Source organism: Engraulis encrasicolus, chromosome 9 (genome assembly GCF_034702125.1).
Source record: "Engraulis encrasicolus isolate BLACKSEA-1 chromosome 9, IST_EnEncr_1.0, whole genome shotgun sequence".
NCBI lineage: Eukaryota > Metazoa > Chordata > Actinopteri > Clupeiformes > Engraulidae > Engraulis > Engraulis encrasicolus.
In genome coordinates, this window is record NC_085865.1 from 13,358,913 (window position 1) to 13,385,778 (window position 26,866).

Here is a 26,866-nt window from a genome sequence, read left to right on the forward strand (position 1 = left end):
TGTGTGTATGTGTACATATGTGTATTTGTTAGTGGGTACACATGCGTATTTGTGGCCAATGGGCAAGATAGTGGTGGGCTCTCGTGTGTGTGTGTGTGTGTGTGTGTGTGTGTGTGTGTGTGTGTGTGTGTGTGTGTGTGTGTGTGTGTGTGTGTGTGTGTGTGTGTGTGTGTGTGTGTGTGTGTGTGTGTGTGTGTGTGTGTGTGTGTGCGTGTGTGTGTGTGTGTGTGCGTGTGTGTGTGTGTGTGTCTCTGTGTGTGTCTCTGTGTGTGTCTCTGTGTGTGTCCATGTATGTGTGTGAGCTGGAAAATGAGTGTGTGCATTACTGGTTAGTGTGTGACGTTATTGGGACCCCGTCCCGTCCCCCTGCTGTTGCCGTGATGATCTGAGTGCAGTCATGAGCACATTACTCCGGCCCCTCTGATTTACACATCTGCACTAATCTCCCTGACTTGAAGGTGACGACGCTGGGAAGGAAATTATTGCTTTTTTCCCCCTCTGCATTCATCGTTCCACCATCTCATATGCCCACCAGCTTTTTCTTTGGCAGTAATGAGTTGTAGGAACACACACACAATATGCACCACGCCCATTTAAATGGAGCATTTGGTTTGGATTTGGTCATTTTTGTTAAATGAGCTCTATAAGATCCCTCATTTCAGACTTGCTGAACAGCTGTCGGCGTACAAAAAAACTCCCAACTTGAGCATGTACAAACTTGGACATGAGAAAACAAGGCATAGTTGTTTTGGAATTTGCTGTAAACATGAGGTGTGGTGTGTGTCTGTGTCGCGGGGCAGCCTGTAGATCACACTCATCACAGGGTTACCGGTTCAGTCCCCAGCCTTGCCAATTCCTTCCCTCTTCCATGGCTGACGTGCCCTTGACCAAGGCATCTAAGCCCGTAAAATAGTTGTAAGTTGCTGTGGATAGAATCTGGACAGGTAAAATCAGGTCACTTGGAATATGTGGCACTGAATTGTAGCTTCTGAATCTAGGTTGCCCATCACTCCAGTACAGTACAGTACAGTACAATACAGTAGGTAGAAAGTGTGTCCCCACACAGCTGAAGTGTCCTTGAGCAAGGCACCTAACCCCACATTATTTTTTAGGGGCTGTAACCAATACGCTGTAATGACTGTAAGTCACTAAATGCCAGCTAAATGTAATGTGTTTGACTGTAATGTTATGTAGTGGTAATTGAATGTGTCTGTGTCTTTGTGTGTGGTCTCCTGGGTTAGCATGGCAGACAGACAGACGTTTCGGCCTAAGCCTTCTTATGCGTCTTTTAGGCTTAGGCTTAGGCCGAAACGTCTGTCTGTCTTTCATGCTAACCCAGTATTAAAACTGCAAGAAACTATACATGAACTTTGCTGTTTGCTCGCACCCAAAGACCTTGTAAGAAACTTTTCGGAGTTGAGCGCACTTTCTCTACTAAAAGTTTGTGTGTGGTCTGTCAGGACGAGTACCATAACCCTGCAGGGGAGGGCTGCTCTGGCCAGGTGGTGGTGTCCCTGAAGAGCCCATCAGGATGCAGCGACAAGGATCTACCTCTCTTTGAAGGCAAGGTCTCCCGCCCCTCCTACCCGCTGAAAAATGGAGAGTCCCTTATTAAGGTAATGATGGTGTGTGTGTGTGTGTGTCTGTTGAGAATATCTGTAGATCACCATCGTTGTATTGTGGGTTCTGTGGTGGTTTTATCTGAGTATCTCATAGAGGTGATTTGAATTGTGTATTCTTTTTACTTGTTGTCCAAGTGATTTGGACCATGTAACACTACATTCTGAAGCTAGGTTGAGTTTTTGTTGAGAACTAACAGCTTATGGCCATTAGTGTTTTATATTACAGTTCTCTTACTTGTCGGCATTTCTCTCTTTTGAAGGACCTTGCACTGGCAGAGAACAGTCCTGGCCGCGATGGAACGGAGTACATTCTGGTTTTCCAGGCCAATGTCCTCGAGCTGCCTCCCTTTGAACTGCCCTTCAGATTTTACAACGGTTAGTGGTACTCCCACACCCTTTCCACAAAGGCTCTCTGCATGCAGCACTGTGGACTCTAATCAGCTGAAGATACTAGCTCCAGAAACTGAAACCCTGTCACCTATTCCCTCTACTATGAATCCAAGTTTTTATATTAACTCACTTGCATGTTTGACGATGTGTGTGTGCTACTCATCAGAATCCCCAAAATAATCAGATCAAATATATGGCATTTGGTTTTTGGAGCCTTGGACCTTCACATCTGTTTTCAGGCAACAGTTTGCATAGTAAAAGGCAGCTGAGTCATGTTCTCATTTGTCTGAACCACACAATTCTACTCAGTTGTATGTCTTTCTTTATACAGTGGGGTTATAGTCCAGTGGTTCCCAAACTTGGGGTCGGGACCCCTAAGGAGGTCACAGAGGTACAGTATGGGGGTTGCGGACAGAAAGGACTGCTTGCATAAACCTTGAACCTTTCAAAACATAAGAACCTTTTCAAACTTTTTTTTTTTACCTTTTCAAACTTTGTTAGTTTAGAAAAAAAATGCATTTGGAAATTGGGAGGTGGTGGATCACAAAAATATTAAAGGGGGTCCCAGCAGAAGAAAAGTTTGGGAATCACTGGATTATAGTGGGGTGAGGATGTTTTGAAGTGTGCTGAGTATTGTTGATGTGGTGTGAGTACAGACGTGGAGAACCAGAGGCAGATGTCGGCCCTCAGCCAGAAGAAGGATCGCCTCTCGCTCTCCATCGACGTCTACAACAGCCTCTTCGACACCAACCGACAGCTCATCTCAGAACTCAAAGGTACGTCACGTTTTCTCGAGGATCAGTTCAGATCTTCATCAGATGATGAAGACAATGTTTGAAACGTAATCCTGCCATGGAATAAAACATTCCATCCTTAAAAAAGAGCAAGCAAAAATATAAAATAAACAAGGTGCACAGACCTGTGTTGTGTGCAAACCCTCTAAAAAGGAAAACAGTTTCCTACTGATTTAATACATAACAGGTTATGGAGCCACTGCATGTGACTAGAAGTGAATTCACAACTAGCTATTTTAATATTTTGTATCTCGTTCAAATGTAGAAAAAAAACAGAGAGATTTTTACTAAATATTATGTCACAACAAATATTTATTTTTGTTTTAAAGGTAATGTCATTCTTCTCTCTGCAGGGCAACTTCAACTGGCTGAAGGCAAAGAAAGGCAGCTGAAATCGGAGCTCAATAAAAAGGGCCTTACCAGCTCACTCAGGGATGTAAGTGCTTTTTCTCTCTCTCTCTCTCTCTCTCTCTCTATATATATATATATCTATCTCTCTCTCTCTCACTCAGTCACACACACACACACACACACACACACACACACACACACACACACACACACACACACACACACACACACACACACACACACACACACACATACACACATACACACACACACACACACACACACACACACACACACACACACACACACACACTGGTAATTGAAAAATGGTATGCAAACGTAACATACTAAATAAAGGAGGTACCATTTTGAATAGAATGTTGAGCAAATGAAGTGAAATGTCTGTATGCGGTAGAGATGTTTTGGTCTTTTTTTTCTCTGCCTAGATTGCTGCAATCGATGCCCAGATCCACCAGAAGAGAACGGAGATGGAGCAGATTCAGAGGCAGCCACGGCGGACATGCAGCATTCCCGACCCCTTCAGAACAAGCCCCGACGTCCTGGGAAAGGTGAGACTGTGTGTGTGTGTGTGTGTGTGTGTGTGTGTGTGTGTGTGTGTGTGTGTGTGTGTGTGTGTGTGTGTGTGTGTGTGTGTGTGTGTGTGTGTGTGTGTGTGCGTGCGTGCGTGCGTGCGTGCGTGCGTGCGTGCGTGCGTGCGTGCGTGCGTGCGTGCGTGCGTGCGTGCGTGCGTGCGTGCGTGCGTGCGTGGAGAGAGTTGGGGAGGGTGTGAACTTTCCCTGCCATGTCTGGTCATTGGCGATTTAAAAACAGATGTGGGAGAAATACTAACTTTAAATCTACAATCACACCTGTGTGCTTGGAAATTGGGGGGTTGGGGAGGATGTTAACTTCCCAGCTATGATTGTCCATTGGTGACGTACTGCTATTCAAAAACAGATGTGTTGAGAAATAGTAACTTTTAAATCTACAATCACATCAGCGTGATTGATGACACCACTTCAGACCTTGCAGTGGTGTCACTTCCTTCTGGTTGCCTTCCTCTGCACACTACTACAGACGAGGGCTCTAAATTAACACTAGCCAACTGGCCAAATGCTGGTGAAAATTGAGTTTGGCTGGTAGAAAATACCAACTTACTAGCCACTTCGACCTATTAGTGAGTGTGCATTTGGTTTGTAAGATTAAAATCTATTAGCCATTTTTGTCTGGTGACGAAAAAAGTTAATTTAGGGCCCTGCTACATACTAACATTAATGAAAGACTGGCTTCAGCAAGGGAAGGTCTGCCCCAAGGTAAGGCAGGTAAGGGTGGGGCTGGACTGGACAGCAGCAGATGGTGAGCTGCAGCCGCATGGCTGACAGACACTGGCTGCTCTACAATAGAGGCAAAGGTGGGCAACTGCCTTGGGCCCCTCTAACTTCCCCAAACTGCAACGGGCATCAGACCATCTGCTCCCCTCCCTATTCCTTTTTCAATGTAACGATTTTAGGGCTCCCCTTGCTAAATTCGCCTTGGGGCCCCCAAATTGCTAAATTCACCCCTGCTTGACAAATGGACCAGCAGCCCCACCGTGTCCAAAGTGCATGAGCTGACACAGTCCACAAGAGCCCCAGGGCCTTTTTAACCCAATGATTGCCTTGCGCAAGGCGAGGATGTCTGGTCTTAAAGGTCCATTGTGTAATAGGTCGCTTCCTTTCTTCAAATTTGACAGAGCCAAGAAGTGCTTAGTTGCCATTGGAGGGCATTAGTCTTTTAATATGAAGACTAGTTTATGATGAGATCCAGGGGGCATTTATTCTAAAAAGGTTGAGAAGCTGTTTTAGATGAAGGCTCTGTTTGTGTTGTTACTAGGTGGCCCACCTGGCAAAGGTGGAGGAGGACGACGCTGCCAAGGTCATCTCCTGGCATCTCCTAGGCGACATGGACTGTGTGGTCACTGTGACTACAGTGGCGGCACGAAAGATCTACGACGACACACAGGGCCGGCAGCAAGTCATGCCCCTGGAGACAGTCTTCTGGAAGAGCAACACCAGGTACGCGCACACACACACAACCAACATCTACACATACATGTATAAATAAATGCATACAAAATAGTGTTTTTTTATTATTTAGATGTATTGAAGTGTTCACACTGGAAATTTCCATGATGTGTTATTTGTATTTGTTTTAAATTATTTTGTATATACAGTGTTACTTCACATTTAGAACTTGTATTCCAACGTCAGTGTTTGCCATACATACAATATTTTTTTTATTTTTATTTAACCTTTATTTAACCAGGAAAAAATAATAAACCCGTTGAGATTAAGAACCTCTTTTACAAGGGTGTCCTGGCCAAGTGGCGGCTCAAGTTACAAAATTAAAATTACACAGTTGCATTAAAATAACAAATCAAGTAAAATAAAACGTCAATTGAAACAGTTACAGACAATAGACTCTGTCTCAAGTGATCTCATCTTGGAATTAAAATCGTTCAATGGAATTAGATCTGTTAGTTTCAAGTCCTTTTGCAGATTGTTCCATGAGGTAGGGGCTGAAAACACAAATGCCCTCTTCCCCAGTTCTGTGCGGAAGCAAGGGACAGAGAGTAACAAATGGCCTTTAGAGCGCAGACCATAAGACTCAATATTCCTCACTGTGATAAGGCTGCAGATGTAAGGTGGCAGTAGTCCGAGTATTGCCTTGTAAATAAATGTATACCAGTGAGTAAGTCTCCTGGTAGTCAGTGAAGACCATTTAACTCTGGCATAGAGTTCACAGTGATGATGGAGTATTGTGTGGTGCATGAACAGAGAATGAGAGCTGAGCACCGTACAGTACCACAAATTGTTTTTTCCTCTTTTATTTCACCCCAATGTGATTTTTTTTTTCATTCTTGCTCTAATTACACACACACACACACACACACACACACACACACACACACACACACACACATACACACACACACACACACACGCACACGCACACGCACACACACACACACACACACACAGTATGTCACTGGGGGTACACATAGCAGTAACAGTGACCAGGCGGTTTCACAGGGGAAGCGCAGCATCAAACAATGCCTCTTGGTCTATGGGAAACCCTGAACTGTGAAGGGTACATTGGCCAACATCTGGCAACACTTTGCTTAGTGATGATAAATGCAGTACAACTTGACTTCCCTGAACTGTACACAGTATAAAGTATTGTAGATGTGTAGATTTTGATAAACATTTTAATGTAAATGTTACAGTCATGGTTACTTCTCAATGTGCTCTTTGCATAGTAATCTGTGTGCGACATAAAAAATCAAAACAGATTTTTCAGAATGTGTATATGTATATCCAATTACATCATCCCAACCATGTTATGTTGCCAGTTTAAAGAAGAGATGTGTATGGTTCTCAGATCACTAACTAGAAGTTGGGTAATACCATTGTTTAAGTATTTTGTAATTTTCCAAACATTCACAGGACAGCCAGTATTTTTTAGGTGCTGAAAGCACACTTCACTAAAACATCTGTCACCTCACTCACTCTGAATCCAGTGGTGTTGTTGGCATCCATTTTAATTGTCTGCACATGTGATTTTGTCATGAGATTGTCACTCTTGAGTTTTGCTGTTCCCCAGGCCTCTGCCCCACATCAGAAACGGCATGACCATCTTCGCCCCAGTTGGGAATCCTGTTTTCGCTCGAGACTTGCTCATCTACCCACAGTACGCTGACAAATGCCAGATGGGTGAGTGTCAATGCTGTGTTCTTGACAAGTCAAAGGACTGAGGTCATTGATGTCCTGATGACTTTTATGTTAACCTACTCCATCATGCTCATACATACTGGTAGTATGTAAGAATGTTACAATGTTACAATGAGAATACAGTGTATTATAGAAACTTCATCTTTCTGTTCAAGACAGGATTTAGTCTCCCATTACATTTCATTGCCTAATGCTTTGCAACTTTTGTTTTCTAACATATGAAGGTGCCTTGACACATTGATACACTAGAGTTATGCAGTCAGAAAAGTGACCTAATAGTGGGACTTACTACTTCATAGGTGTGCATCTATAGACAGTTAAACAACACCCAATTTAGCGCGTCACAATGGGAGATTCCAAACTGCTGTGGTATAAAATAGATTATTACATTACATTACATTACTCCTGTCCAGACTTTAAATCATACACAAGGATGTTACCCCCTGCCATTGGAGCAGTATGGGGGTTATATGCCTTGCTCCTTGGCACGAGTGTGTCAAGTGCAAGAGAGTAAGTTGGTAGTTCTGTCTCACACATTCTATTTGCCCAAACTGGTGTCCTCCAGTTCCCACAGTACAACTCTCTAAAATCCCTAATTAAGCCACAGCTGACTAACTATATTTGAGAAATATGCAGTCGGTCTTGGTGCACAACAGTAGATTGCCAGCAAGCAGTTTGATCACGCTTGGAGGTGATGTCATCAGAACCCTTGTAAAACTTGCAGGACCAGCCTTAGCTATAAATCAGGCACCATTGTGTGTGTGTGTGTGTGTGTGTGTGTGTGTGTGTGTGTGTGCGTGTGCGTGTGTGTGCGTGTGAGAGAAACTATGAAGTTGTGAGGTAAGTGTGTATTGGGTGGGTACGTGTTGGACTCTTACTGTCTCTGAGTCATGTACACCCCCTCTTTCCTTCTCTTTCTTGAACACAGACACACACACACACACACTTCCATGTTTTTCCAGCTCTGTTGTGTGCTGCTGTGTAAGAACTTCCAGATGGGGAGACCCCCAGTGAGTAGCTGTAGGGATGCGAGATGATGTAGCTCAGTGGCTCCCAAACAAAAAAAGTACAAAAAAAATATTGGGTCCAAAAGGGGTCCCGGCAGAGAAGGTTTGAGAACCACTGCTGTAGCTGATGTGAATACAGGATGGGGATTGGGAGGAGGCGGATGCCTTACTGAAGGGGGTCCCGGCTACTGCATCCAAATCTGGCGTCTCTCCAGCCATTTATTTATGCAGCACTAAGTGGAGTCAACCGTGCTCCACATTCTGTACACATGCACTTAGGGGATGCACCAGTACCGATACTGTATCGTATCGGTATCGGCACCCGATACTGCTCATTATACTCGTACTTGTACTCGTCAAGCACTTGCCGATACCAGGAACGATACTGCTATTACACAAAACAATGCAAAATCTTGTCACGTTCTGTGGACTTGAAAGAAGCATGGAAAAAAAGTGCCACCTCATACATTTACTAACATTTAAATCTACATGGAAATGGACAATAAAAATATCACAGGTGGAAAAAACAAGGCCATGCATTTATTCTCATTGTATTTTGATGGTAAAAGGCATCGGTATCGGTACTCAGTATCGGCAAGTATACACATTAATGTATTCGTACTTGTATCGGTTTTCAAAAAAGTGGTATCGGTACATCCCTATGCATGAGTTGTACAGGGTTCCCTACAGAGCAGCAGCTTCAGCTGGGTCTAATCACGTCACTCTTCAGGCTGCTGCTGCAGGAGAGAGCCTCTCTAACTCTCTCTCTCTCTCTCTCTCTCTCTCTCTCTCTCTCTCTCTCTCTCTCTCTCTCTCATTGCCTCATTCATGCTCTCTCTCTCTCTCTCTCTCTCTCTCTCTCTCTCTCTCTCTCTCATTCCCTCTCATTCATTCTCTCTCTCTCTCTCTCTTTCTCTCTCTCTCTCGCTCGCTAACTCTCTCTCACACACACACACAAACACTTGCAAACCAGTCAAGGAACACACCACCACCAAATCATTAGTACAAATACATGTATCAGCTGTTCCCCATAGAAATCTTTTCGTCGTTCCTTCCCAGTGTTGCTGCTACTGGAGGACTCATTATGTACTTCAAGCTTACTCTGTGTGTGTGTGTGTGTGTGTGTGTGTGTGTGTGTGTGTGTGTGTGTGTGTGTGTGTGTGTGTGTGTGTGTGTGTGTGTGTGTGTGTCCTTGAAGCTTACTGACTTCTGGCACCTCAGACGTACACTCGTAACTGGCCCTGCATCTGTCCTGATGCCTGCCAAGTGTTACTTAACCTTTTTCCGATTGTCTTTGCCTGTGTGTTCTCATGTTCCATTTCTGTGTGTGTGTGTGTGTGTGTGTGTGTGTGTGTGTGTGTGTGTGTGTGTGTGTGTGTGTGTGTGTGTGTGTGTGTGTGTGTGTGTGTGTGTGTGTGTGTGTGTGTGTGTGCGCGCGCGTGCGCGTGCGTTTTCCATGTCTCCTGACTATGATCCCAGTGTTTGGAAGCCTTCTGGGGGACACCATCCTCATTGACGACCTGGACTCTGCCAACCATTATCGTAAGGGGGTGAGTGCTGCGTTTGTTTCACTCCATGTACAGCGACTCCCCTCTCTCGACTCCCCATGCCTCTAGATTCAGGTCCAACATAATTCAGAGCCTTCCTTCCTAGTAAGACTCCTGTATTGTCATCTGTTTCTAATTTCTGTGCCGTTTACTGGTGATTTCTAGTATACTTACTAGAAGAATTACGCCGGACCCACATCAAGATGAGGTGTAGGGTCTACAGGGCTAAAAGGTTCAAGTAGCCTACTGCAACTAGTTAGCACCACCATTTTTTTTTTCAGCCAGTCCTAGGAGCATCTGTTCAGAAGTCCAATGGATTGCAACTACTGTAGACAGACTAGAGGTCTAGATTTCTACCCATGACATCTAGACTTCATAACTTAGTGACTGATATGCTGTATAAAAATAATCACTACTGACGGGCAGTACATGTAAATGCACTGTAAGTGTAAGATACGTTCTGTCTTTGACGGTGCAGGTGGTACAGAGTAAAATCCAGTGTCCCACTCTGTTGACGCGCCAAGGCGACCGCATCCGAAGCAACGGGAAGTTTGGAGGTCTGCAGAACAAAGCTCCTCCCGTAGAGAAGCTGAGGGGTCACGTTTTTGGAGCGCCGATCCCCAGGGACTACCACGAGGCCAGCGGTCACGTGGGTGAGTGTTGGTGTTGGTGCGGCAGGTTCACAGATGTCTAGGGATGCACCGATACTGGTATCGGTATCGGCACCCGATACTGCTCATTGTACTCGTACTCGTCAAGCACTTGCCGATACCAGGAACGATATTGCTATTACACAAAACAATGCAAAATCTTGTCACGTTCTATGGACTTGAAAGCAGCATGGAAAAAAGTGGCACCTCATAGATTTACTAACATTTAAATCTACATGGAAATGGACAATAAAAATATCACAGGTGGAAAAAAAACAAGGCCATGCATTTATTTTCATTGTATTTTGGTGGTAAAAGGTATCGGTATCGGTACTCGGTATCGGCAAGTACACACATTAATGTACTCGTACTTGTATCGGTTTTCAAAAAAGTGGTATCGGTGCATCCCTTAGATGTCACCTGTTCTGCCAGTTGCCTTCAAACTTTGGAAAATATTGTAATCCTATGGGACAGATTGAGCTATTTCAAATTCCACAAAGGAAATTGATGGCCATGGTTTTATGTGTGCAGAGCTGCTGCAGCCAGGAAAAAAACCCTATTTTATGAAAAAAGTAAAATATGGGAAGGTTGTTTCATTGTTACATGGCTGCACAGCCAAGTCGGCATAGCCAAGCCAAGACGTGTTCTGTGATGATATATTTGTCTGTCCCTGTTGATGGCTGGAAAAAAACTATTTTATTATTTTGTTAACTAAAATTGGGGAGGTTGTCCCTATACATTGTCAGTGAATTGACTGTTGTGGTTTGGTGTGTGCAGAGCTGCTGCAGCAGTACCGCGTGGCCCTGGAGAAGAGCCAGATGGTGCGCTCGGACTACGATGCTCACGTGCAGTACCTGCAGAGCCCCGAGATGCGGCAGAAGGAGCAGGAGCTCAAGGAGCACAAGAAGGAGCTGCAGGACATTGAGAAGCAGCTGGGTAGGAATAACCCAAACTTTACTCTGTAGGAAGGAGCTGGGTACAAATAATCCGTTGTAATCCTTCAATAACTGGTGCCCCGGGCAACGCCCCCCTCCGGCACCGCAACCACTAATTGCTGCCCTGCCAAAATTGTCGGGAAAAAACATTTATAACTCCAGATAGAAACCTCTTAGGTTATGTTATTATTACAAAAGCATTTGTGTTAATAGCGCTAATTGGCTATTTTCGCAATTGCCCAGTCGGACCCCCCCTGGGAATAATCCAAACTTTACTAAATAGCAACTCGTGAGAATTAAGTCATATGCCATGTCTCTGTCAGCCAAGACTTCCAGAAGGAACTGGGTACTAATAACCCAGACTTAGATCAATAGGAACTCATCAAATAATCCAGAAGATGGGTATGAATAATCCAGACTTTACTCAATAGGAGCTCATTGGAATTATACCATAGTACACATTACTTATCCATCCATCTGGTCCATCAAGAGTCACTCACCAGTGTATAAAACGTTTTCAAATGAATACAGATTTAAAGATATCCAATGCAACTTTGACATTAACACACCGATGTAAACAACTTTATGGCGGCCTCTAGTGGTTCTGCCGAAAATGTGCATTGAACTAAATTAGACAGACATTGGCTTCGAGATTATGTGCGAATTAAATTTCTTCGTCTTCTGTAATTAGCCAGATTCCCTTCCTTGCATTCAGCTCTCTCCACTTCTAAGGGGCTTTATCAGCGATTCTCCCCCTTGCTTATGAGTTCGCTGCTTCGTCTATTCACTTCACACAACTGCAATCACGTTTGCACTTCCTTCAGATGGATACTACTATTATTTGATCCACTTGTTCCCGGCAGATATCCCCGTCTTTATTTCACATTTCCAGTAACTATATAGTAGGCCTACCTGTGTACATTAGGAGAACGAGGAGACAAAAGGCTATTGCTTATTTTGTTGTAATAATAAAGATTTGATTTCCAAGTCGAGGTGACAAGACGCGTTTTTATCTTGTGTGGTGTTGAAAGTGAAAGTGGACACCCATAAGCCGGCTAGAGATCACGTTTTGTTTCCTCTTGATCGACAACAACATTTTTAGCCTCGCTCGACTGATTGTGTCCTTTGACATCAAGTAAAATGTGCGCCATCAGATTTCAACTCGTATACATTTGTGTAGCTTTGTAAACTAAAACGAGGTGGCGTGGACTTTGAGAATGCTAATGCATATCCCAGTGCAGTGAATGAGTGATAAAATCCACATATTTGCTCTTTTGGCGTTCGGCTCTCTCCGTTTTGAAGCCCTTTTCCAATGTTCACATAAGCGATTTATTTGCCTGTCCAAACCTTTCATCTCAATTAACTCGTGATTTATTTGCAGTCCCATTCGTTGTTTTCGCTGCATGCCAGCGTGATTTTACAATCAGATAGCCAGTAGCCAGCTTTCAGCGAGCTGCTGCTGCTTAGTTAGCAAACGAAGGGGATGAATGGGTCTCTCATTCGTTCCACTCATACACCATAGAAATCTAGACGCCCCTAGCGGCCACAAATTCCACAACAACAAAGGGCGCGGCGCCTCCAGGCAAAACTGCAAGTGCTGTTTCGGAGCAGAACCACCAGATGGTGATGGAAATATTCCCATTTTCGCCATAACGGGTCAGTCAAGCAAAACCTTGAGTTCCAAGCCATTTCATGACTATGAAAAAGTTGCATAGTGTTTCTTTAAAGGGACAGTTTGGTCAATTTCAACATGCAGTTGTATTGCTCACGCTACCCTTGACTTGTCAGTACCTGGTGATGCCACATTTTTCGGCTCAGCCCTTTCCGAGATATGAGCAATTCTAATGGGGGCAGCGTTTGTTTACATTTTTAAAAAATGAAACATAGGCCAACTCCAAATATTTTCCCAAAAGGTACTGCTGTTTGCTAGTTGTCTGCTGATGTTTTATAACCTTTTGGATGTTTTTGGGAATTAATAAAAATGTTTTTTTGAAATGTAAACAAAGAGCTGCCCCCATCACAATGACCAGGATCTCGGAAACGGCTGAAGAAGAAGAAAAAAAAATCTCAGGCACTGACAAGTCCAGGGTAGTGTGAGCATTACAACTGCATGTTGAAATTGACCAAACTGTCCCTTTAACAAATCAGAACTCGTCAGAATAAGATGTGTTATGTCTCTGACAGCCAGGACCTTAATAACAAGCTGGCTACATGGGACTCATTCTCTCTTTATTTATCTCCAAATGTATAACGCAGTGAATGTAAGGGTCTGCTATGTTTCATATGAATCTATATTGAACTTGTGGTTTTTTCGCATACCTCAGATGGCTGGTGCGTAGGAGATATTCCTTGGTTCACTCATCAGACAATTTGAAAAAAATCGATTGAAGGTCTAGGACCAAAACGTCATGTGTTAAAGAAAACAGCAAAATGGTGAGTTTCTTCAAATTGTCATATGAATCTAATACAAATATTTATTTTTCTGTATATGCAGCCAGCACTCCTGTCCGGACCCCTCTCAAATCCGTCGTGAAACGGCCTCGTTCAGAACCGGAGCAGTGCCGAACTCCGTCGAAGAGGGCACGCATGAAACCCTGCAGGCTGCTCGGTAAGAGTCTTCAAGTGTAGCAGTGGGCGCACTCAACTTCCAAGAGTAAAGTAAATAACTTTGGGTGAGCAAAAAAAAAAAAATCTGTTCTCATGAGCCGAGTCTCATTATTCATTAATTTATCATTTACCACCATGTCCAAAAGCAAACGTGTTTCGGCCCTTAAGCCATCACCAGTGCTTCTGCTTATGCAACTCAAGCTTAAAGTGATACTGTCCCATTTTTGGAAATACGCTTATTTTACACCTCCCCTTGAGTTAAATAATAGGCTTTTACAGTTCTCCTGTACTTCCAACCGTTTTCTAGTTATGGCAGTGCACATTTCACCTCCAAGCTAACAGTTAACATTGAGTCCTATGAGACCAGTTAGCCGCGAGCTGGTCTCATAGGACTCAATGTTAACTGCTAGCATGGAGGTAAAATTTGCACTGCCATACCCAGAGAACGGTTGAAAGTACAGGAGAACGGTAAAACACTTATTTTACTCAAGGGCAGGTGAAAATAAGCTTATTTCCAAAAATGGGACAGTATCACTTTAATAAGATGATGATTGCTCTGACACCAGGAGTCAGGACCTCTCTCCACTAGAGCGGCTGGTTTGGGTGTGAACAGTATGAACGTGCCAAACATACTCACAATATACAGGGTTCCCACTGGTGCTTGAATTCCTTGAAAATGCTTGAATTTCAATTAAGTGTTTTCAAGGTTGTGAAAATGCTTGAATGTTAGGTGAAGTGCTTGAAAATGCTTGAAATTTGTGTCAAGTCAAACTCAGTAAGCCAAATAATAGAAATAAATTGGTTCAGGTACATAACAAATCTGGAGTGAGGTGTCAGATGGGATTTGATATTTGACACCCTAAAATTGATTAGAATGCAGGAAATTCCATCTTAAAAACACAAAAAAAATCTCGGGGAGGACCCCCAAACCCCCTATTCGCGACCTATTTAAAGGTACTGAAAAACTGAAAATTTGGTGCTTGAAGGTGCTTGAAAAGTGCTTGAATTCGTTCATGAAAAAGGTGTGGGAACCCTGAATATAAATGTATATATAGTTATACATTAATCTACCTGTAGCTTAAATTAGTTAGTCAAGGTGGTCTGGTCATTCCGAAAGCTGTAGGTATGCTGATGTTTGGCCTGATCTTGTTAGTGTGAACTGTAATGAAAACAGACATTTGAAACATTAAGAATAAACACCTTGAAACATTTCTCCCTTATTGAAACTAGTTCTAGGTTTCAAATCACTGTAACTCTATACCCTTGTTGTGCTATTGGTGGTGTTCTAACAGTCGACGCACAACATGTGATGACGTATGTTCATCTCTCTCCTTTGACAGATTAAGGTGAATGACAACCCCAAGAAGAAGGAGGGGCATCAGAAGTATTAACTGTTACAATTTTTGAAAATGTATATATATTTTTATGTTTCTGTTTTATGAATATGATTTATATCCCTTAATTTTAAACTGAAATGTGAAGGATGTCCTTTCTAAGAAAGATCTTGCTTTGCCTTTTATTGCCTTGTTTTATATGTTAAAAAAATGATTAATTTAATGTACTATTGAATGTAAAATCCTGCTTTGTTGTCAGAAGCCTTTTTTCTCACTATGGAGTGAAATAAAGGGACCATTTCTTTCTCACAGAGAGTTGATTCCGTGTGCATTTCATGCTGAACTCACAGAAATTCACTTTATTTTGTGATAAGACAGGTGTAGGAGATTAATTATTTTGTTGAATTTAAATCAGTTATGATGCCCATCATCCAAGATATCCACTTGATATTTCACTTCTATTCCATACAGTGTGTAGTAGGTGACCAGCAAGTATTTTAAAGTAGTCAAGCCATCACATCTTTATGACAAAAAGTACTTAATTAAAATACATTTACACAGGGAAATGTAACCCTGTTGTGTGGATGCATAAAGTATGTAAACACTACAGAGTGATTTCATCATATAGCCATTTTCATGTTTACACCATTCAGTTCCGTCATCTATCGATAATTTACTTTTTAATTAAGCGGAAACTGATTCTGTTGAAATTTGGAATTAACCAAAAGGTCAGTTTATCAGTATGTGGTAGGCTACTACAAAGCTCAATCTTTTGCTTTGAGATCAATTAAGTTATTCCTTTCTTCAGAATCCGGTAAAGGCACAGTTTGTTGAAGCAATGTGATGGGTGAGACTATGTTCTAGACATTTACCCATATGTTTAATTATGTTGCCATGTTTGGGGTGCTGTGGTGCAGCGCACTAAGGCGCCCACCCCTGAATGGGCTTGCATTCCTGGGGCCCTGGTTAGGGTCTGATCTGGGTCATTTTGCAGGGGCGCAGAGTGTTACAGATACTCTAAGGGCCCAATGACCGTGGCCCACATTTGCTGGCAGCGGCCCTGCGTTTATGCCTACACATTAATGGATCTCTTTTTGGAAATGCATCAGTTCTGGCCTTTTACTCCTTAATAGAATGCTCATTTAAAAACTCCCATCCTATTTTTAATTGTATCCACATGTCTTGTTTATAGCTTATGTAAACGGATTTTAAAAATCTGCTTTTCAAATATCTGGCGCGTAAGCAACACCACCTACAAAAGTTGCTCACTCGTTTGGGCAATTCTCCCTGCAGCACGTTGCTCAGATACAAAGCGGATTCCAAAAAAGTTGGGACACTTTGTATTTTGTGAATAAAATCAAAATGCTGGCATTTTTAAAACATCTAATATGTTAATAAGGTAGAGCATTATGTACAGACAACATATCAGTTGTTAAAGTTGAGCAGAATTATTGTTTTGAGGTAATTATGTGATCATTTAAAATTTGGCCCATGCAACAAATCTCAAAAAAGTTGGGACAGGGCCAAAACATGTTGTAATAGTTGGATAATTCTAAAAATTACACAAGGAAGAATATTTTAAGAGGAACTATATTTACTGTCAACATGAATGCACAAATAGACAGAGGTGGAAAGAGTACAGAAAATGTGTACTCAAGTAAAAGTATCTTTACTTCGCCTAAATTCTACTCAAGTACAAGTAAAAGTACCTATCTAAAAATCTACTCAAGTAAAAGTAAAAAGTACTTCACTTAAAATGTAATTTGAGTAAAAAGTACTTAGTTACTTTTAATTAGCTTTCCTCTTGAGAATGTCATGTCTATTTTTTTTTAATATCGTCCTCCATAACCTCTATCTCTTGCTTGGCACCAGCCATCATCCAATACATTGATACAAGATAGTAAAATAGTGGAAATGCTGTGTGCCATCCTGCACAATCTTTCATTTCTGGTGGATTGTGGCATTATTGTGCATGGCATTTTGTCTCTCAGTCATTTTTTTTTACTCAGTACTCAGGCCAGGTTCCAGTGTAATTGAGTAAAGTACTTGGGTCAAAATGTACTCAAGTACAAGTAAAAGTATTAATTTAAAAATGTACTTAAAAAGTACAAAGTATTCATAAAAGCTACTCAAGTACAATATTGAGTAAAAGTAATAAGTTACTTTTCCACCCCTGCAAATAAAATACCATCACATAGAGGCTATGGCACTCAGCGGCGAAGATTTTGAGGGACTAATTACTTATCTATTACACAGAAAGATTGAATTATCAAAATTGCAGGCATATAAGGCCTATTTCCGTAATATAGAGTTCTGTGTAGTCATTGCATGAGTTACGAGATCATGACATACTCATCGTCAATAAGCAAACTATGACACTCCAACAATGACAGCTCTCGAAAAAAATGACCATAAACACAACACTTGATTAATGCACATGATGCAGACATTAAACAGTGTTGCATGCGGAAAAGCTCATTCTATGGACCTAGGAGACATGTGAAACTGTCCTCTGATTACAGAATGGTAAATATTTAATCCATTTTGAAAATTATGGAGTCATGCACCCTCCAGGTTATATAGAAAATGAATACTTCAGCTTGATTTAGTGGTCAGTCTGAAAGACAGCATATATGATGGTAAGGGGGTGCAGAGGTGACTTGGTTAGGGTCTTCTTACTCATGTAGAGCATTAAAATGAATGTTGAATGATACATACAGACTTTAAACAGCAAACATAGCTACCAAGGCATTATATTTTGGAGCACCGCCTTTAGATATTGCCCCATAAAGGTGGCAAATTTCAATCTCTACTATGTTCCAACAGTGTGGTCCATCATTAGAGTAAACGGGTCACAAAATTGTTTTCTTGCAGTCAGGATATGCCACATATTAAGCATAACAAAAAGGTAAACAAGTTGAAGAACACACCTATCAGTTGAGCTGCTGAAATCATGTCTCACACATCAAAATATCTAATTTTTGAATAAAATTATGCCATCAGTCAAAGTATCTAACTGTTCAGTCTCATCCCTTGTGTTGTGTTTAGTCTTATCCAATATAAAAAGCATTTTATTGGCCCTGTCCCAACTTTTTTGGGATTTGTTGCAAGGGTGAAATTTTAAATGATCACATAATTACCTCAAAACAATAATTCTGCTTGACTTTAACAACTGATATGTTGTCTGTGCATAATGTTCTACCTTGTTAACATATTGAATGTTTTGAAAATGCCAGCATTTTGATTTTATTCACAAATTACAAAGTGTCCCAACTTTTTTGGAATCCGCTTTGTAGAACCTAGGATTGAACGCACACTTGGAGGAGCAAAGTGCTGATTGCTCGGTAAGCTACCCGTCTTTATGCGCAAAAACGAATCCGCAAAAAAACCATACCTTTTGCACGATAGACATCAATTCCCGTACATTTTCTAGTGGAATTTGTAGGTGATCTGATGCTACTACTACTACAAAATGTCGAAACGCATCAATTGCCCGAAGAAACCTGTGAAGTTGACTTGTTATTTTTAACTAAAACGACTCGACCTTAAACATTTCTTTTATGTGAAGCTTGTCCTCCGTGGCATGCGCTGCGTAAATGGCACCTATGGGAGAGCGGAGATAACATGAATTAGCTTCAAATTGTTCTCACAGACGAGTGGAGTAAAGTGGACTCAGAGAGGAAGAGAGGAACATGGACTGAAAAGAACTTCTGTACTTTGGGCGGAGTAACCGGCGAGGCAGCACGGTGGGGTCTCGAACGTCTCATCTTTGCCAATCCCATCACTCGAGGCGACGCTCTCGCAAGTCCAGCTGCGCTCTGTGGCGCAAGAAGGGGTAATCTGTACGATACTTAATTTAAAGGATGAAGTCTGTTCTGAACAACGTCGGGTTTATTCTGACTATAATTTATCTGGATTTAAATATTCCCCTAATTTATGGAACTCCGTCAAGATATAATATCTTTCAAGGCACTGCATATTCAGGCTCTTCTGCACCTCAGAGAAATAAGTAAGTGGTTGTCTTTTTCGACTTCAAAATTCCATCTGGTGTTTTCGTTGGTTCTAGTTAGACGCATTTTCAAATTGAGTGAAATTAAGAAAATGTTATTCTGTCTGAACACTGAGTAGGCTAATCCTAAGAAAACTTAACCCTATACTGCACGGTGTTGCCATATGGCAACAAACCATTCTTTTGGCATTTCCTGGTATTTAAATATAAATAATAGACACTGATTGGTTTTCATATTGAAACTGTGGCCTTGTTTTATCCAATTATGTGGTTTCTTGACATCACCTGACACCACACACTGCCCCAGGCTCGCTCTTTCCCTCACTGTACATGAGCGTGTGTCCTTGACAGATTACTCTGGCATTGGCCAAGATTTTTCACACTTTTTGCAATATTTACAAAATTTAAAAAAATATTGGGATGATCTATAGTTAGTCATGATCTGTTTTCACCATTTTGTTTTGTTTTCAACTAAAATTATTTCCTTTTTATGTTGAAAAATAGGTATGTTGCCATACGGCAACATTGTGCGGTAATGGAACAAGACGGTCAATAGGGAAAGTGTATTGATACAAATACCCAATTCTAATTGATTGATTAATTGATTTATTTATTGATTGAATGATTGATAACTGATAATATTATAATTAGTGTAAATGGCAGTCTGTAATGAACATTAAAAATGTTATAATAGGTGTACAGAACTGTTTTATGAGCTTTCACTCTGAGTACATGCAGAAAAGCGAACAAGGCCTATGCAGCCTCCCCAGACTGCCAGAGGTATACCACAAAAATCCCCAAACCCCAGATTAGAGCATAAAACTACTGTCATCTTGACCATTTCAAGCCTCCAAAATGTTTTGACTTCATGTGTATGTTATAATTAGGCTAATTAGCACACAACGTTTGAAAATATCTATCAACCCGATCAAAAATGATTGTACAAAGTCAACCATTTTGAAAGTCAGCCATTTCAAAAGCATAATCTCGAAATTTCAAACAGCTCATAAACCAATTATATTATTAACACACAAAAATTACTGCAAATCCAAGCACCCATTGAAAAGTTGTGGCGTAAACAAAAGGTAGGCCGTCTCGAAAGATTGCCAACTTCAAAGTCAGCCATCTTGAAATTCAGCTATCTTGAAAGCACTGGCCTCACACTTTTACATGACTTATTTACTCATTATAGAGTGTTATCACACAAGGTTTAGTGTAAATCCAAGCATCCTTTCAAAAGTTATGACAAATAAACTGTCGGTTATGTTGAAAGATGCCTGGCCCGCAAATCGGCCATCTTGAATGTCGGCCATCTTGAAAGTGTTGGCTTCCAAAATTAAATCAGTTCATGTACATATTATAGACAGTTACCATACACATTTTTGTGGAAATCTATGCACAGATATTGTGTTAATACCTAATATATTCATTGGTGGTTGGTCAAAGTAATACCACTGAAATACTGTTTTTCGGGGATATAATAAACAGTATTCACTTGTTCTCTCAGTGGCAAAAATGTGTTAAATAACTCCGTTGAACTTGTGGGTAAACTTTCAATGTTTTTCTGAGATGAAAACAATTATATTTCTATAAAATAATCCATAATGTTGTATGACCCTTGTTTGGTCTTGGTGGGCAAATGTACTCTGGATCCTTTCCGTAACTGCACAATGTTGCCATATGGCAACAAACCTAAAAGTACCCCCCCAAAAAACTTTTTTTTGAAAAAAATTGCAAAAATGTCTTAAGAAGTTCATTTTATGTGACAAAAACCACAGTAAGATTTTTTTCCATGATGGGATAATAATGTGTGCAGTATAGGGTTAAACATTCTGTAAAATTAAGTCTGTGTGCTGAGACCTTTGTGTGTGTGTGTGTGTGTGTGTTTTTTTATTATTTTTAATTTTTTTTTAAGAAACTGGTGCGCTTATGTGGTTCACAAGAACGTAACGTGTGCAGTTCTGGGAGCGACGGAGAGCGTTGTGGAGCCGGAACTCGCGCCTTGCCCGGTACACCAACCTGACTGTGCGCAGCGCATGATGTAAGTGCCCTGGAGGAGAAAGTTGTAAAGAGAACAGGGTGGAGATCTGGATGGAGAATATGGTCAGGAAATATTTATTGGTCAAGAAGGGTAGTGGTTGATCTGGCTCAGAGAGTCATGTGTGATAAACTAGATGCAATAGAGTCCTATAAAAAGTCATGATGGGATGAGATGTTTTGTGAGTCACAGACATTTCTCCTAAGTGAAAACACAACTCCTTATAGCTAAGTGATCTGGCTCACTCTGGGTTCTTCTGTTTCATGCAGTATGGTGCTTGAATGGATCTTAAAAAGCTAAACAGGTCTGTTTCACCTCTGCATCTTTGTCCTGAAATGTCCAGACTGTGGGCTTGTATGGCAGTTAGTTCCTGAGATGAGATTGGGAGTCTGATAATGATGATAATGATAATGGGTCTGACAGGACTCAAGAGAGCAGGGCTGGACTGGGACTGGAAAACAGCCCGGGCCTTTTTGGTTTAGACCGACCCCTCACACAGCCTCCTGAAGTTATGAATAGCTCAATCCACTGCCTATATTAAAGATTAGACCATGGGTCCCCAAACTAAGGCCCGGGGGGGCGGATGCGGCCCACCAGGCCCCTTTGACCGGCCCTCTACCTCTCTGCATCTCACCATTTGAACAGGCACCATTTGAACTGTTTTGTGCTAGAAATTATGAAAGAAGGAAGCAAAGGACAGCACTCTTTAGATTTTTCTCTGTTTATTCGCCCATTAACGTTTCGGGCCGAGCCCTTCTTCAGCGTGTCATGGCGATTGCCGTGCTAGAAATTATGGCTATTACAGGCAGTGGCCTAGTATACAGCCCACATGATTGATCCAGGCCCCTGATCACAGTCAGGAACAATAATGTGGCCCCCAGAGAAAAGCGTTTGCACTGGATTAGACCATTAACCCCATCGAAATTGAGGGCTGGTCTCTAAAGAAAATCAATCGGCCCTCTTGGGAAAAGCCCTGTATTATACTGTATGCCAGACTACGACGTGCCCTGTCCAGGTCTGGAAGAGACTGAAGTGGTGGTGGGCTGGTCATGAGTCGAGACTAATTTATGAGTTGTGGAATGCTGAAGGTCTTCATCAGCTTCATCTGAGCGTCCACATGAGTATTTACGCCCGCAATGACAGGGGTCACAGCACCTCATGTAGCCGGAGGCAGTCGCATTTCTTTCATGACCCCCCAGACCTTGGTTTTGAAACAGATTTTCTTTGTAGGTGGACTGTGGCCATGATTTGGGCAGTCTGGTGTGTTCTCTGACACATATGCAAGCACGGTACTATACACACATTCATTCAGAAAGGTGAACACACACGCACAGGTATACTATGTACGTTTATGGAGAGAAACTGCTGTCCAGGGGTGAGTTTCTCAAAAGGGAAGTTGTTAGCCTGTTAGCAACTTTGGTAGTTGCCAATGGGAAAATGCATTGAAAGTAACGAAGTAGCTAATGTAGTAAGAAACTTTGGTTTTGAGAAATTCACCCCAGATGTCTGAAACAGACTGACTGGCTGAAATAGTAATGCGTTATGTAGATCTTAATAATGTCCGACTCTCTCCAAGGCCCATGTTTGTTTTTCCTTCCCTTATAGACTGGGTCATCATGTGCACATCTGCAGAAGTAGAGTTTGGGAGCGTTCCTGGTTTCTGCATCCTGGTCTAGTCTTCCCACGTGCCTACAATGTGGCAATCTGTCTCCCCTTGACTGCTTCTCCCCTGACACTGGACTGTCCGCTTGTACTGTTTTACTTAATGGCTACTGGACGCTCCCAGTTTTCCATGACATAACCTCTTGGTAAATCAAAATAAAGTGAAGCTGGGTTAGGAAAATATAATCTCTAACACTTGGTATTCGGTTGGAAATTGTAGTTACTGCAAATATGTCATACTGTAGCAATATCACTAAAACATATTTGGACCATAAATCATCGTCATAGGATCAAGGAGGTGTAATGAAGACCATTTTCAGTCTAAACTCAACTTTGACAAAATATGTAGTTACTGCACTTTGCCTTTGTAGGCCAGAATAGTACAGTATATTTATTTATATTTATCACATTTTTTATTCCATCGTCAGATATCGCACCCATCTGAGGCAAATGTATAAGATTGGCCATAAACTGGTGACGGAGCTGGAGTGGAAGTGTTGCCCAGGCTACCAGGGCTATGACTGCATGGAGTTAAAGGATGTGCCGCCTCACCTTAGAGAGTTGCAGCCAAACACACAACACATCCCTGATCATAACAAGCAGGAGCCGAGCATGCTGGGTAAGATTTAGCTCATTTCATTGTTCCAATCACTACACTACTTACCTTTGTGTGACACATAATGCATTGTAATGCTACATAAAATTACCCATCCCATTACAAAACATCTAAAAGGAAATTAAAATAGCATCATGGTAGTTTGTATTTTGTGAATGCATTTAGGCGTTTACTGCTGTAAGGGATGTAAGTATTTAAATCCAGTTAATTATCCTTTTTCCCTTCCTCAGCTATAGTATATGTGATGAATCACTCTTATACTTCTCACCAACCACAGGTGTGTGTGTGTGTGTGTGTGTGTGTGTGTGTGTGTGTGTGTGTGTGTGTGTGTGTGTGTGTGTGTGTGTGTGTGTGTGTGTGTGTGTGTGTGTGTGTGTGTGTGTGAGTGTGGACATCTTCATTTCCTTCGAGATTAATAAATTATACTCTACTCTCCCCAGGCCCTGAGAAGTTAGACTCCCTGCCTGGTGACCAGTGGGGTGGGCAGGGGGAGGTTCTTCCTTCCTGGGAAGAGCCAGGCCAGCGAGGGTCCGGAGGGACTCAGTCTAGCCACCCCTGGATACAGCAGGGCAGCGGAGGAACTAATGCTGGAAGAGGTCCAGGTAGGGCTGTGGTGTAAAATTATCATCCATCACGATTATTTTGATTCATGATTATTTATCATGTTAGGGAAATTTGTATTTTATGACACAAACAACACTTACCATTGACAATGCAGTATGTCACTTTAAAATAAGAGATGCCACACCAGAAGTCTCCACTAGAACTTGTGACAGTAACTGATGTCTCTTGTCGTGCGAAAGATCAATAAGCTGTTCAACTATGGGGACAGAAAGATCCATTACTGGAACTTGTGAAAGTAACTGATGTCTCTTGTGGTGCGAAAGATCAATAAGCTGTTCAACTATGGGGACAGAAAGATCCATTACTTGTTCAGGATATGCAACAAATCCACATTTTAAATTTGATTTCACCACGATTTTTGTGATTAACAACTACATTTACGATGATCAATCAATTAATAGTGCAGCCCTAGGTCTAGGATCCGACCTCCGAAGAGTTCAAAGGCAGAGCCCATATTTTAAACGGATTTCATATTTTTTTTTTTATCAACTCTAATTCCGATTCTGTATTAATTCATTGTGCAGCCCTAGGTCTAGGTCCTGGTTCCGACCCGCGGAGAGTCCAGCAGCTGGAGGAGGAGGTGCAGCGTCTCTCCCACGACCTCCTGGACCTGCAGGCCGCCATGACGGGCATGAACGCCAACCTGCGCCAAGACCTCCAGGAGGACGCCAGCAAGATCTTCCTGAGCATGCTGGGCGGCCTGCAGTATCCGCAGCACCAAGGGCCCGCCAGCGCCGTAGGAGGCGGCACGGAGAGCATCGCCCTGCCCCTGCCAGCCATCACCTCCGACCCCGTCACGGTGTCGCTGATCGAGCAGCTGCAGAATCAGCTCGGGGATCTGTCCAACACCCTCGCCACTAACAACCAAGTCATCAAAGATTTGCAAGAGCAGGTTAGACAGCAGGAGGAACAGCTGCGCAACAAACCGGCCTGCTGTGCAGCACGAGGTCAGCAGGACACCTCCAAGTCTCCTCCGCCGGCGCCAAACCCCGACTCGAGCAGCCAAGGCTCGCTGAAGGACTACGTGGACGGCCTGGTGTCCACCCTCCGCGACGAGCTCATGGAGGGCATGGACATCAAGATGGCCGACCTGAAGAACTCGTGCGACTACAAGGTGATGTCCGTGCAGGAGCAGTGTGAGGAGCAGGAGACCTCCTACCTCAGCCTGGCCGAGATGCTCGAGTCCAAGGAGGCCGAGCTCCGCAAGGAGATCCGCGACCTCCGTCTCTCACTGGGGGACAGCTCGCCAGCAGGGAAGCCAGGCGCGTCCTCCTCTCCTCCGAAGACAACGAAGGAGGAGGTGGGCGGTGGCGATGGCGATGTGGGCAAAAGGCTCACACAGGTGGAGGAGGTCCAGCGTGAGCTGCTGAGTGTTCTGAAGCAGCAGAACAGCACGCTGAGGAGCATGGAGCAGAGTGGAGCGGAGCTGGAGGGTCGCGTGGGCCTGGCGGAGAGGAGCGCCGAGGTGCACTGCCTGTTCCTGGAGGAGAAGCTGCGGCGGGAGAGGGAGAAGGAGAGACGGGAGGAGGCCGAGGAGCGGAGGAAAGAGGGCCAGGAGAGGGAGAAGGAGAGACGGGAGGAGGCCGAGGAGCGAAAGAAACAGGGCCTGGGGAACAGCTCCGCTCTGGAAGACTTGAAGAAGGAGCTGAGAACCCACCAGAACCTCATACACGACCTGAAGGAAGCCCTCAACGCCACTGAAAATGGCAGACGAGACACACAGCAGTGCTGTCACGAGGTGCAGTCTCTCACAAAGCAGCTCAAGGGGCTGGAGGACTCTGTCTCGGGGCTGAACAACACAGTGGCTAAGAACTCCCACGATCTCCAACTGGTGAGCGTGAACAATAGGCATGCTGACAGCCGCTCCAGCACCACCAAGGCACCACTCCGCAGGGACATCTCCATGCAGCAGATCTTCACCTCGCTGGATGACGCGTGGGCGGGCGGCTCCAGCGTGACGGAGGCACCACTCCGTGGGGACAACTCCATGGATCAGAGGCTGACTTCGCTGGAGGTTGCCTGGACAGGCGTAGACGGCCGGGTCTCCCAGATGGAGGGAGTGTGCGGCCGGCTAGAGCCCATGTCCGACAGCCTGGCGAGGATCAAGGACGGGCTGAACAAGCACGTGACTGGCCTGTGGAGATGCGTCAACCAGATGAACGGCACCTTGCGGGCACACACGCAGAACCTCCACGCCCTGTACCGACACGCACACATAGAGGACAGCGTGGGAGACACGACAGACACTCCGCTCCACTCAGGTGAGTTGTGTTTCCTGTGTGCTGCATGGCTTGTTGGTGTAAGGTTTACATGTCATCTGGGACAATGGCCATGTTTACATTGTTTTTATTCATTCAGAATTAAATAGTTCCATGGAGATTGCATTGCACTTTCATTTAATTCCGAATTATAACATGATGTTTTCAGAGCAGAATTAAGTTTGATTCGGAATTAAATGTCCCATGTAATTGAGGCTATTGTTTCCTAAATGTACTCCTGAAGGACATGATAAACACCTGAAGTGTGATAGACAGTGGGTACAGTTCATTTTCCAAACTCCCATCCTCCTTTGTGCTTGTGGCCTGGTCGTAGGACATCACTGACGATAGACATTTAATTCAATATCTCACACGAGCACAATCCAAAGGTAATGTTCTCATTTGCAACAGGGATGTTGAATCGGGAAATGCCCCCCAAACATTGTTGTGCCGAGGCTGACGGAATGCAGATGATTTCACCATGTAGTCAATCCAGATGTATCTGCTCTCGTGGCTGCTATGCAATTGCATTTGCCTCTCTTTTGCTATGAAGAGGTTTCAGTCACTGGTCACATAGATTTGATAGATTTGATGCTTCTAAAATATTCTACAGTGGTTTGTTTTAGGGTTTTTGTTTTTTAAACAATCATAT

At 43.0% G+C, this 26,866-nt stretch overlaps 3 protein-coding genes across 4 annotated transcripts in view; all 3 read left to right on the forward strand.

The window, feature by feature from the left end:
* Positions 1 to 15,320, forward strand: part of smchd1 (structural maintenance of chromosomes flexible hinge domain containing 1) — a 46,984-nt gene extending 31,664 nt beyond the window's left edge. For both annotated transcript variants that reach the window (XM_063206542.1, XM_063206541.1), the window contains 12 exons: positions 1,461 to 1,616; positions 1,883 to 1,997; positions 2,669 to 2,788; positions 3,160 to 3,242; positions 3,604 to 3,726; positions 5,030 to 5,211; positions 6,800 to 6,909; positions 9,414 to 9,484; positions 9,960 to 10,134; positions 10,909 to 11,067; positions 13,561 to 13,674; positions 15,014 to 15,320. In XM_063206542.1, coding sequence (XP_063062612.1) covers positions 1,461 to 1,616; positions 1,883 to 1,997; positions 2,669 to 2,788; positions 3,160 to 3,242; positions 3,604 to 3,726; positions 5,030 to 5,211; positions 6,800 to 6,909; positions 9,414 to 9,484; positions 9,960 to 10,134; positions 10,909 to 11,067; positions 13,561 to 13,674; positions 15,014 to 15,018 — 1,413 coding nt within the window. In that variant the 3' untranslated portion in view covers positions 15,019 to 15,320. The remainder of the gene's footprint in view (positions 1 to 1,460; positions 1,617 to 1,882; positions 1,998 to 2,668; positions 2,789 to 3,159; positions 3,243 to 3,603; positions 3,727 to 5,029; positions 5,212 to 6,799; positions 6,910 to 9,413; positions 9,485 to 9,959; positions 10,135 to 10,908; positions 11,068 to 13,560; positions 13,675 to 15,013) is intronic.
* A 3,278-nt stretch (positions 15,321 to 18,598) lies between these two features.
* LOC134456105 (EMILIN-3-like) lies at positions 18,599 to 23,951 on the forward strand. Its single transcript, XM_063207538.1, has 4 exons — positions 18,599 to 19,016; positions 20,932 to 21,057; positions 23,145 to 23,335; positions 23,773 to 23,951. Exons 1-4 carry the CDS (start codon positions 18,871 to 18,873, stop codon positions 23,949 to 23,951), a joined length of 642 nt encoding a protein of 213 aa, XP_063063608.1. The 5' UTR covers positions 18,599 to 18,870.
* Positions 23,952 to 24,071: 120 nt separating this feature from the next.
* The window catches only part of LOC134456106 (EMILIN-2-like), a 17,236-nt gene continuing 14,441 nt past the window's right edge, over positions 24,072 to 26,866 (forward strand). The window contains exons 1-2 of the mRNA XM_063207539.1: positions 24,072 to 24,126; positions 24,481 to 26,217. Coding sequence (XP_063063609.1) covers positions 24,072 to 24,126; positions 24,481 to 26,217 — 1,792 coding nt within the window. The remainder of the gene's footprint in view (positions 24,127 to 24,480; positions 26,218 to 26,866) is intronic.

Excerpts from the sequence above, each read along its gene's own strand:
- LOC134456105 (XM_063207538.1), top strand. The coding sequence starts at position 18,871 with ATGAAGTCTGTTCTGAACAACGTCGGGTTTATTCTGACTATAATTTAT. Across the intron at positions 19,017-20,931 it reads TCTGCACCTCAGAGAAATAA|AAACTGGTGCGCTTATGTGG; the intron begins GTAAGTGGTTGT and ends TTTTTTTTTAAG. Across the intron at positions 21,058-23,144 it reads GACTGTGCGCAGCGCATGAT|ATATCGCACCCATCTGAGGC; the intron begins GTAAGTGCCCTG and ends TTCCATCGTCAG.